The sequence below is a fragment of the Lissotriton helveticus genome, chromosome 9 (genome assembly GCF_964261635.1).
Source record: "Lissotriton helveticus chromosome 9, aLisHel1.1, whole genome shotgun sequence".
In the NCBI taxonomy this organism is placed as follows: domain Eukaryota; kingdom Metazoa; phylum Chordata; class Amphibia; order Caudata; family Salamandridae; genus Lissotriton; species Lissotriton helveticus.
The window spans coordinates 1,120,961,885-1,120,974,274 of record NC_136070.1 but is presented as its reverse complement, the minus strand read 5'-3'; the positions used below and the strand labels follow the sequence as shown (position 1 = coordinate 1,120,974,274).

The 12,390-nt window shown below is 38.0% G+C and overlaps 1 protein-coding gene across 14 annotated transcripts in view; it reads left to right on the top strand.

Annotated features, from left to right (window-relative positions):
• CADPS (calcium dependent secretion activator) overlaps window positions 1-12,390 on the top strand; it is a 1,592,252-nt gene that overhangs the window by 1,009,463 nt on the left and 570,399 nt on the right. For all 14 annotated transcript variants that reach the window (XM_078661538.1, XM_078661533.1, XM_078661537.1 and 11 more), the window contains one exon: window positions 8,350-8,456. In XM_078661538.1, coding sequence (XP_078517664.1) covers window positions 8,350-8,456 — 107 coding nt within the window. The remainder of the gene's footprint in view (window positions 1-8,349; window positions 8,457-12,390) is intronic.

The window sequence follows — 12,390 nt, the reverse complement described above, 5'->3', positions numbered from 1 at the left end:
TTGAAGGCTCTACAAACAATCAAAAATAGTACCTACACCTGCAGTCCAATGACATACAAATAAAAGGCATAATTAGAAGCTTCTGAGCTGTTTTATTTTTTGCGTGCTTTTTTATATTTATTTAATTTTATTAACAAAAAATATGCTGTGTCCTTAATTGCTAAACCTGTTTCCCCTTATATTTCTATATCTGCCCATTAAAAAAATACATTAATAGCAGGCAATATAAATGATTTTTTAATTTTCTCTAGCCTCCTCCATATGCAATGCTTTAAATTCAGCAGCACACAATTCTAGTATTATAGTGTGCCTCACTTTGTCATGGCCATAATCTGTTAGCATTAGAATTCTGGTGAAATTACAGTGGGACAACATAGAATCAACTGCCAGGCTACGTATATTGGAAGTGAGATTCACTTAGCCTTTCAGTTTTTGTTTTTTAACGGAAGAGAAAGGACCTGATTTAGATCTTGGTGGACATATTACTCCATCACGCCAGTGACAAATATCTCGTCCGCCGAAATATAAATCTCATAGGATATAATGGGATTTATATTTCGGTGGATGGGATATCTGTCACCTTTGTGACGGAGTAAACTGTCCACCAAGATCTGAATCAGTCTCAAAGACTGTTATTAATTTACAGGAGGAAATGTGTCTTCATGTCAGCTGTCTGGACAACTATCAGAACCAATAAAGAGGTCACTTTGTTTCACTGGTGGAAATCAGCTGAAAATTTAACACAATTGTAAAATTACATGTAGCACTACCAATAAATGATTGCAAGCTTGATTAAAATCTGCTGTCATCTCTTGCATACACTCCTTTTTATTGGCCCTCTAAAACAGTGATTCCCTCCAATCAGTGCTTTAAATCAGCAGGTGCTATCAGATACTCAGTACCTTCGCTTCTTTAATTTGGAAGAAATAGTACTAGCACTTCTCAGCACTGCGCCAACGCTTTTAATGTGAGAGTACATGCAGTTCCCAGCAGCTAACATGCACTTTGGGGCAAAGAGTATTTGCACGTTTATATTTTCAGTTCAAGCACTGACACCAATTGTAGGAAATTGGGTCATTGGATGACTGGGGTGTGACTCCTGCTCAAGCAGCAACCACAATTCTTGTCAGGGTAAGGCACAAGCAAACCCCAAATTAACCTGTGCTCGTCCCCCTAGTAGCTTGTCACAGAGAAGGCAGGCTTAACTTAGAGGCAATGTGCAAAGTGGTTGTACAACACTTCAAGCAGTAACACAGTGAAAACACACCATAAAAAAAAGGGACACAGTACTGAGTTAGAAAAATAGCATATTTTTAAATAAATACAAAAAGACCAAAATTACAATAATTCAAGTAATTGAACTGGGGATATTGAATTTTTACGTTTTTAGGGATAATAGTGCCAAAAGGCGTAAAGTATCAACTGCGGCTATTTAGTTGTGCTGGACTGGGACAAAGTAACAAATTTAGACTGACCAAGATGGGACACAGGCTGACTACAGGGAACCAGTTAGGCCACGTTATTTAAATATATATATATATAAATATAAATATAAATATAAATCAGCTGAACAGAGTACCTTAAACCCTGGGTTGCAGAGCATTGCGTGTGTTCTGCGTTGAAGATTCATTGCCCAGCCAAGGTGATGCATTGGTTCTTAGATGCAGCGAGGCTGCAGTGCCAGGTCCATTGCATCAATGTTGAGGATCTTGTTGACGGGGCTTGCAATGCAAAGTCTGTTGTCGTGGATGCTGGATGCAGTCAAGGCAATGCATCGGTTTTGAAGAACTTCGAGACGGCGGTGTGGAGTCCGGCGTCATAATCAAGACTGCTGTTGAAGAGAGATGCTAGGATCTGCACCGAAGATGCATCACACAGTGGCGGTTCCAAAGGAGATGCAATCCTTTGCAATGGGTCCAATCCACGCAGCAGTGGAGATGCATCAGTTCTGCTCGGAGTTGCACCATGCAGTAGAGGGGATGCATCAGTTCAGCTGGATCCGAAGGCAGGCAAACAATCTTAAGCCCACATCCAAGGGTCCAAGACTCAGATGACCCCTCTTTGCAGGGTAGACTTACAATTTGCAGAGTCCAGTTACAGATGCAAGGTTGTTGGAAGCCTGTTATGTCCTTAAGTCTTCAGATCAGGAGGCCAGCCAACTAGCCCTTGGGGTCACTCTGGGATCTGAGTTTAAGAGATGCATGTCCAGTCTTTCTCAACAAGGCAAGAAGGTCAGCAAAGCAGTAGTCCAGCCGAGTTGCAGTCCTTCAGCAGCACAGCAGTCCTTCTTCCTTCCTGGCAGAGTATGCACAGGTCCAGAAGTGTACTGAAGAGTTGATGTTGAGGTCCAGTATTTACACCTAGTTGTGCCTTTCAAGTGGGGAGGACCTTCTAGGGGGCATGCTTTTGAAGTGCACAGATGTCCTGCCTCCCCTGCCCTAGCTCCAAACTAACTAAAGGGGGCATGCAGGCCTTTGTGTGGAGACAGGACACATCCTATTCAGGTGTAAGTAAGGCTGTGCCAAGCTCCTCCCTCCCATCCTGCCAGTGATGGCCCATCCAGTCACACCTAGGCTCCCATTGTGTGTGGCTGTCTAGGAGGAATACACAGGCTGCAGGCTGCAAATGGGGTAGGCAAGAAAATGCCAACTTTCTAAAAGTAAAAGAAACACAATTGATCGATGGAATGCGGAACAAATCAAAACATTCACCCCAGTCAAGATCTGGGTTAAATCCATCATTCATTTGCTCACCATGCCACCTCACTTTAGACCTGGCCATAGGCAAATCAGTCTTGACCCTGTGCCTCATGGGAACAGTCCAGCCCAAACTGCCAAGGACCGAAAACAAGCAACCTAGGATCGGTATCAGGTTTTCCCCCCTCATCAGCCAGGATAGCTTGAATCCAGTGGCACAGTGAGCCCAAGACCCACATCTGGGCATAACTGTCCCACTCGGGGTGACAAATGCAAAAAGAGCAATTGATGGACTGAATGCAGAACAATGTCGTACATTCACCCCAGTACAGAGATCTGGCTCTAATCCATCGTTTCTTTTGCTCCCCATGCTATTCCAGTTTGAACCCAGCCACATGCATGTCAGTCTTGATCCCGAGACCCCAAAACCGGTCCTAGGATGCTTATTTCCAGTCCAGGGAGGACCTGGCCTGGCAGTTCGGGCTGGACTGTTCCCATTGGACGGAGGGTCAAGACTGATTTCCATATGACTGGTTTCAAGCTGGAATGGTATGGGGAGCAAAAAAGCGATGGATTTAGGCCCAGAAATCTGTACTGGGGTGAATGTATGACGTTGTTCTGCATTCTGTCCATCAATTGTTCTTTTTGCAACTTTCTAAAAGTGGTATTTTCAGAATTGAAATTTAAAATCCAAATTCACCATAAGTTAGGATTTTAAATTGTGATTTCCAGAGACACCAACGGATTTTAAATGGTGATTCCAGAGACACCAAACATGAACTGGTTATCTCTTCCCATTGGAAAGTACACTTATAAAATGTAAAAAGGCAACTCCAAAGTTATCACATGGGAGAGATAGGCCATGCAGTAGAGAAAAACAAATATAAGAGTTTCTCACTACCAGGACATGTAAAACATGAAATTACACATTCTACTCTTTAAATAAGGTGTACCTTGCCCTAGGGGCTGTCTAGGGCCTATCATCAAGGTGACGTATATGTATTAAAATGGACGGTTTGGGCCTAGCAAAAGGTTTATTTTGCCAGGTCAAAATATTACTCTGAACTGCTCACACAGGCTCTACAGTGGCCGCCCTGAGACATATTGAAGGGGCTACTTTAGTGTGTGGCACAAGCAGTGCTGTAGACCCACTTGTAGCAAATACATTTAAGGGCCTTGGCCACTTTACTAGGGACTTATAAGTAAATTAAAAATGACAGCTGTGTATAAGTCAATGTTTTAAGGAGTGAGTATATGCACCTTAGCGTTGGTTAGTAGTGGTAAAGTGTGCAGAGTTGTAATGCCAGCAAAAACAAGATCAGAAAAAATTAAGGAGGAAGGCTAAGCCTAAGACTGACAGGTCTAACACCAATGTATTTAGATAATATGTTCTGGTAGCTCTAAAATATTCAGAACCTGATCACTAAAAGGAATGCACATTTGCCCTTCATGTAACAGTCTGCTACAATAGTACCATAAAAAACACACCATATATCAAAGAGTATTTTGAGTAGTTCTCAAAAACTATGGCATGCAACAATTTCTTAGTAGTTAGTTAGTAAAAAAATCTACATGCATAATTTGTTTTAGGTGGAAATTCTACTTGTGTAAAAAAGCAAAATTGTATTAGCAAATGTAACATTTTTCTGCTTCGACAAAATATATTTTCCAATGGAGAAACCCCTGCCATTAAAACTCTATTAAATATACGGGGTTCCATTTCTTTGGTGCTGTTTTTAGGCTTGGAATCTACCTGCAAGAGGCATGTGACCAAAGCAGTCAGCGGGTGATCCCTATTCCATCTGCACAGAAACCTGTCAGAACCCTAGGCTCAATAACCATTATATAGAGGAACACATTATGGCTGAATGATCAATCAAATAAATTGACATCTTCATGAAAATACTCTAAGAAGACTGATAAATCGTCAACAATTCTAAATATATTTTGTTACTTATTTAAACTCTGGTAGTTCAGCAGCTCAACAGATGATAAATGTTATTTTCCATGCCACCTAATTCTCCCACTACAGATAGATTGGTTAAAACATTGTGCAGCCTAGGTATTTTCCCCCTCCTTATTAACTTTAACCATAATTACTGCTGCTGATTTTGTCACATATATTCATGTAGACATACATCCATAAATACACACCCTCATACAAATGTCCTTAAATACATGATTTAGAGAACAACACTAGAAAATATCGTCCATTAAATATTTATTAAAAGAGAACCCAAACAATTCAAGGGGATAATTAGAAACAAACGCACTATTAAGTGCATTGTTTGTGATTTTCATGACATTTTGATGTACACAATGTGTAAAAAGTGTAACCGATGAGTCAAGCTTAGAATGCAGTGTTCTTACACTTACAATGGCAGGCAACATATTTGATAGCATCAACATGTGTTTCCAGAGATTGATCTTTCTAGTAGGATCACTAACTGTATGAGGTCAAAATAAATAGGAAACACACATCTAGAAGTAAATGTACTCATTTTAATAGTTCAGAAAACGAATTATAACCCAGTTATTCCCCATAATGAATTATTGATTCTGTAACTTTAATATGTGAGATTGAAAGTAGATTTATTTTAATGTAATGGTGAAGGTTAGGATATTTATAGTCATTTGGCAACATTGGCAATAATTCCAAATACTAGAAGTATATCACTATTAAGCTTAATGCTGAATAGCACATGGAACATTGGAAGATTTAGTAATCATTCTCATATGACAAGGATACATTCATTGTATAAAGAACACACATGGCTTTCAAGCAACACAACTATGTTTGGGAGTACATTTCAATAAAGTGGGTATTGGTATTCATAACAAGAAGCCACTGGGTGGTTACACCAGTTATGCATTTGTTTTGTGAAATACAGCCCCTATTGAAGGTAAACCATTACCTGTTATACAGGACTGAAGAGCAGAATTAACGTACTTTAATTATTTGAATATTAAGTTCAAATGTGTTCATGGAAAAGTCAAGTGTCAGCACAGCCCACTTCCTGTGTTTCCTGCACACACACATTTTACAATAATGATATTATTATTATCATTATCATTAGTAGTAGTACTTGTAATTGTAGTAGTAATGATGTTAATACTAATAGGAGCCATTGTAGCAGAAGAAATATAAGTGGTAGTAGTAATTGTATTAGCAGTGTTGGTAGCAATAATACTAGCAGCATTTACATTAATCTTAATATTGAGAATATTAAAACTTACTACTAATGTTACTGCTACAAGCACTGCTACAGGTACCGCTATTATAAGTACTACTACAGTTATAATAATAGCTTTTTCCCAGTTAGTATGACAGTACAATAAAGACATCATCCATCTTTTGCCCAAAACATCCCATTCATCCTTAACATGGGTTTGTAGACCCCCTGTAAATAAATATGTATAACATAGTTATTGGCAGGATCATGAAGGATCATGAAGAAGTTAAAATCTCGTACAAAATGTCGATACAAAATTAATCAAAAGGCTACAAACAATTCCTCCCAGTGCCTATTTTTCCCTTTTTAAAATGGTTCCATATGGCATTTTTAAAAAGGTGAATCAACAAATAAGATGTTTAAAGCCACTCTATATTTTAAACATTTTCAAAAATTCATCAATAACCATTACAAAACTGGTTTAAGTGTTATATTCTGTGTAGGAAATACTGACTACGTGTTGTAGTGATAGTACTGTAGTGTATGTAGAAGGTGAGTTAGCTTTCACCTACATTTGTGTTTGACCATTCGGTCTACCATTCTTTTAAACTTTGTCATTCATTTGTCTCTGTTTATAAAGTCACATGCTTCTTTCATTTTCCTATTTCTCTCCATCATGCATTTCCAGCTCGCCGGCCTAAACCTATGTCAAAACCACCACCTGTGCCTCCACCCATTCAAACGCAGGCTAACACCTTAAGTCAGAGGCACAAAGGCATGCCTAGGCATACACCAAGTACTGTAATCGATTTAATTCTTTCAAAGCCTTATCTAGTTTAGTTGTTTTCCATTCATTCTGTTCTTATCTTTGTTTTGTTTGTTATTTAGAAGACTTTCCACCAAGGAACCTACTTCAATTTCATTTACATTGTGGGTTTTTGGCTATTGCAAGAATATGTCCACATTTCCTTGTCTAGCAATGTCTGGCATATCAAACATTTTCAAATCTAAATGTCAGCACAAAATAACATAATTGTTACATAACATTTTGCATGACAATAATCGTTGTTTGAGTTCAAATGATTTTGTTTGAAATGTTTTAGAGTTTTATTATTTATGCTTTTTAACAAATGTCCAGCGCTCCAGCTGAAAAAATGTGGGCCAAAGAGTGTTTTGGAGTATTTAACTTAATTATGGCAAACTAATGATTCCAAAATGCCAAGCTTCATTGCCTATGGACAGCTTATGCATATGTGTTAACACTGTTTACAGACAGTGTGGTTTTCTTTTTCATTGTTAAAGTGCATAGGTGGGTAATGTCCAGCCAGGAAAATAGTATCTGGCATTACATTTGGAACCCCTTCATTTGATGGTTTGCTACAAGAAACAAGTGAGACTGAAAAGTTCTTGTTTTTTAGTGTTAGTAAATTAGTTAAAGATATTACTCTCTTTGAGTTTCAGAATTAAAACATGGTAGTGTGTGCATTTCTTGTTGTGCCAAATAGAATCTTGGCTCAATATAATTATATATCAAGCAAGTCGTTGGAGGCATAGATGAGGGAATACAATTTATTTCTTAAAACTAGACATGCAAAGTGAATTATTGTCAGAACAGCTCCAATTCTTCTCAGATTTCCTGGCCTTAATTACACTAGTTTTCTATTGCCTTTCTTAGAAAAATATCTTGGGGTGACCTCCTACAATTTTTCTCTTCTCCTTTTGTCTCACTGAGTCACTTGAATTAGTGTTGGTGATACGTTTGTAGGATAGACTCAACTCAGCAGCAGTTGCTCAGAAAAGAAGGCTGCAGTAGTCATGTAAGCATACCTAAGAGGTAATGCAAATCCATTATACAGTTGCAGGTTTCAACACAGGCACATTATATGATGCCAGGTTAGTTCCCTCAGGCTCATCAAACTGCTTGTAGTGGACTGACCTACAACTAGTCTGCAGATTTCTTGGTTGTTTTTGATCCCGCAACTCAGACTCTCTCCTGCTCCCAATACCACAACTCTCAGTAATGTGTACTATCATAAGTTGTGATGTTTGCTTCAGGTTGGTAAATTATATTGCTATGGCAAACTTATAGTTTCCCAACACAGATGAAGTTAAAAGGAGATATCAAACAGACACATTTTGAAATCTGGTGTTTCTGTTCCATTGATTGATAGTATGCTGTCTCTGGGGAATTTAACATTGTGATTTTTCTCAATAAAGTGTCACAATTAAATTCATATGGAAGAAAAGCATAAATTGTATAATTTGTTTTCTAAATTTAGAGCTGGAGCACTGTGTTCTCATTTTATTTAAAAAAAACACAGTGGATAAATGGTCTGTCCAGTACTAAATATGTAGTACTTGCATGAGCATTGTTTTTTTAAAGTTATTAATTTTAATGTAACTATAAAGATAACTGACGCCACTGGCCAGAAATATATGTGATCAATTGCACAGTTTTAATGCACACTCTTATACTGCAGAAAATGTAGGCCGGCTAGTCACTCCTGCCAAAAAACTTGAAGATACAATCCGTCTTGCTGAACTTGTCATCGAAGTGCTGCAGCAAAATGAAGAACATCATGCAGAGGTGAGCACACGTGCTTCATACAGATTTTATTAATTGATGTTCTTTTCTCTGTAATGGAACAGGGTGTTATTTCATTAGCAAACAAGGTTCTAACAAAATCACAAGCAGTTGTTCACCAGAGATGATGAAAAAACAAAACGTATTATTTAAAATGATCTTTCCCCCTTTTACTCATTATGCTTATATTTACCTTTAGAGGATAATTAGCTTGAGTAAAGAATTCCTACTTTTCAGACTTTATTAAAAAAGATTTTTCTAAAATAACTGTTATTTTTATGGATCCATCTTTAATTCATTAGTTTCTCCTGGCAAAAGCTCCAGCCAAATATATAAATGCAAATGAGGCTCTATAATATGAACTTATCTACCTCTTCAAGTTATTTCTTTTCATATAAGTAAATAGCCAGTGCTTTAGCACAGCTTTCCACAACAGTCAAATACCTCAGTGTTGCAAACATATGTCACCAAATATGCAGCATTAAGATGGTCTTGCTGGTTTTCTAGAACAGCTTTCACCATTTTTATTTTTTTCAGGAAGGCCAATATCATACATTCCTGCATGTGCGACTAGTATAGTTGTTCAGATTTCTATTTATTGTGCATCAAATTGTATACATGATCATTTAAAATCTTCCATTAAACAATGATTCTTATTTTTAATGTGATCACTCTTCTTTTTCTTTCACTTTGACATCAATATATTAGACAATGTATAAGGATTTCACATCAAAGTCAATCTAATAGTGCATTTACAGTAAATTAACATCTTTCTCCTACACAAAACATCCAACAGTCCCAACTAATGCCTGATTGCATATTTAAATTTCCTCCCTATTTCTCTATTGTTCATTCAATCTTGGATGATCCTGGCAGGGAAAAGAGGTATGTGACTAAACCCAATGAACCCAAGTCACCTCCTGTCATAATCTTTGCATGCCCTATCAGTTCCATGTTTCCTAATGGTTTTAACCTGGGTTATCCTCTGTACCTTCAAGTGGAGCAATGTAACAATAGCCTTATATGCTGCTTGTGAAATGTTGCCCTGCACAGGGTACACACGATGTTGCCCAGTCTGTGCATGTAGCAATGAATGTATTTTACAAGCACTCTAGTTACTTTCCAGCACAACCCTACCTTCCTAGAATTTTCCTTCCTGATCTTGCTGTATAACCCCTGTTGTTGATCTTTTAGTGTTGTAGTCGATTTTAATTGCATTTTCATACCAATACACATGTTTGTATATGGTTATTCTCATAGTGATACATATGTGCAAAATTTAGAATGTATATACGTATATGTGGGATACTGTTTCTTGCCTGAATCTGACTGTCATCATTAATCAAAACAATTGCGACTCAGTACTATAATTAATCAAATCAATATCATTCAGTACTATTTAATCAGAGTTAGTAGTGGGCCTTGGACTATGACAATCAATATCTTCATTGAATGAGAGGAGCATTATATGGCCATGGTTCCATTTATACAGTCTAAATAATTACACATTAGAGGTGAGGGAACTGTAAGTGCAAGTTAGCCAAATCTCTGGGGAGCCCCAGGAACTGTGCTTTATGGTCCTGTGGAAATGACAGTCCCCAGGCATGGAAAGCACTGTCTCCCCCACTCTGCACTACTGAAGCCTTAGAATAGGAAATTGTTGACTTCATGATGGCTACCTGTAACTCAGTGCTGAACCAGCAGTGGACATACAAAGCCATTTTAATGTACTAGAGCACAATGCATGAGCTGCCAGAGTCCAGGCAAGGGATGTCCTTCTGCACAGTATAGATGTTTATAGTCCATTGCGATAAAAGCATGTGGAGTCTATGATGTCTGCTCCGCTTCAGATGCTGCGAATGTGAAACCTTGCCCCATGTTCAACTTTCTAAGACATTGTACAGTTAAACAAAAGAATGACGTTCACGCACTTCAATTCATGTTTAAGAAAGCAGAATTACTTTTCTGTTCATATTGAATTTTGAGTTTTATACCCATAATTTGGCAAGCAGTTCTACTTCAAGAGTCATCCAAGAATTGCAGTTACATAAATATACATGTCGCCTAAGAATACCTATCTTCTGAAAAAGAAAGGGGAGAATATTCAGGTGAGGGTGAGGAGAGTTGCCAAAATTAGGAGTGTCTCTTATTGATGCGTATGGCATAGAACATCAAAGGGTTTAGAGAGCTGGACTCCTTCTATTTTTAAGTCTGGTGTGCTGATAACAGTGTTCTTTTGCAGATGTTAGCCACAACATTTCATACTGGCAATCTTCTAAATGCATTTAAATATTGTGAAGAAGCCATAATAGATTAACTATTAAACTGCTCCTCACTGACTGCCCCCACATTGTGTCTGTCCCTGATGAGGGATAAGGGGCCTTAGTTTTGACTATGGCCATTGATTAATAATAATTCAATGACCCCACATATGTTCACGAATAAAGCCCACAATAAATGTGCCCTAAAATGGCAGCAGGTCTATGTGCAACAGGTGGTGATCTGCTAGGAAAAACTGAAAATTCTGCATAAGATTTTAATCAAGAGGGAGCAAGTCACAATGATGTCCAAAGCCATTCACACAGCCTCTGATTAATTTGTCAGGATTTCTGAGTTTATGGGAAGGGAGACGTGAGGCTATATGTTGTACCAATATCCATTGCCCTTATTCAGTGTTGCATGTTCTTTGAGCCAATTCTCTTATAAACCCCTTCTCTAAAGCTGAGAAATACCTAAGGCATTGACTTTTGATATGAAATCACCTGTTGGGCGTTCATGAGGAAGAACTCTTCATCCTATGGATAGCGCTCCAGAGGGTTGACTTCTCAGTCGATTAATATCTGGCTACTGTGGCATTTCTAGTGTGCATTGTTTGATTTAGTTTCTTATCTTCTCTGCTGGCTTCAAGAGGTTGGTCACAATTATACTTCTTTAACAAGTATTCCGATTTAGCTTTTCATTTAACAGTGGAGCCAATTTTTTATTGTATTTACATAACAATTAGTAGCTTTAAATTGGTGCTGCCATCTTTCTTTTTCACACATTCAGTTTGGCTAACCTCCAAGAGTCAATGATTCAGCACTTTATAGAGCTCTTTTTAAGGACGAATTTTGACATCACAGATATCAACACTATTTTTCTGAATTGTCATGCACTGGACATTTTTCCCAGCATAATATTCTTGGAAATAATATGAGAAGCCAGAAGGGGTACATTAGTTCAGGATATCATTTTGGAAACGAAATTCCAAATAGACCTTTAACAATATTAAGCTCACAGCAAAAGCTGTGATCATCTCCTCGAAACTTAAGGTCCCGAAGGTGGTACGGAGTATAGTAGAAATCATTGATGTCATCTGAGATGTCATCAGTGATGTCATAAATGAGGTCATAGAACATGTCATGAGTGATGTATGTGAGGTCATATGTAGAGCATGGCAGGCACACGTTATAGTTAATGCTGCTAACTATAACTGGTGAATTTCTGTGTTTTGTTTTTAGTTCAAAATGTTAATGTTCACACTGACAAATGTACCGAACTGTAACATTACTTATAGTGAATTTCTAAGATTTTGTTTTAAACTGATATTTAATTACACCTGACTATAATGTTACTTTAACTTTTGGATATTTTCAGTTTTACAAACACACACACACACACACACACACACACACACACACACACACACACTCACATACACTCACATATATTGAAACACTGCTTTTACGTTCATGGGAGCATGGCAACCCTGACAGGGCGGCCTCGGCAGGTGGAAAGGGACACCAGCTAATTATGACTGCACTTTCCTCACACTAGCAAATATGCTGTACGCCCAATTCTGGAAGAACGCCTGTGGGCCTATCGGAATCTACTACAACTCAACAATAAAGCACCCACTGTGGTTCTATCAGAATTGGGCAAATTGCATTTTTTCTTG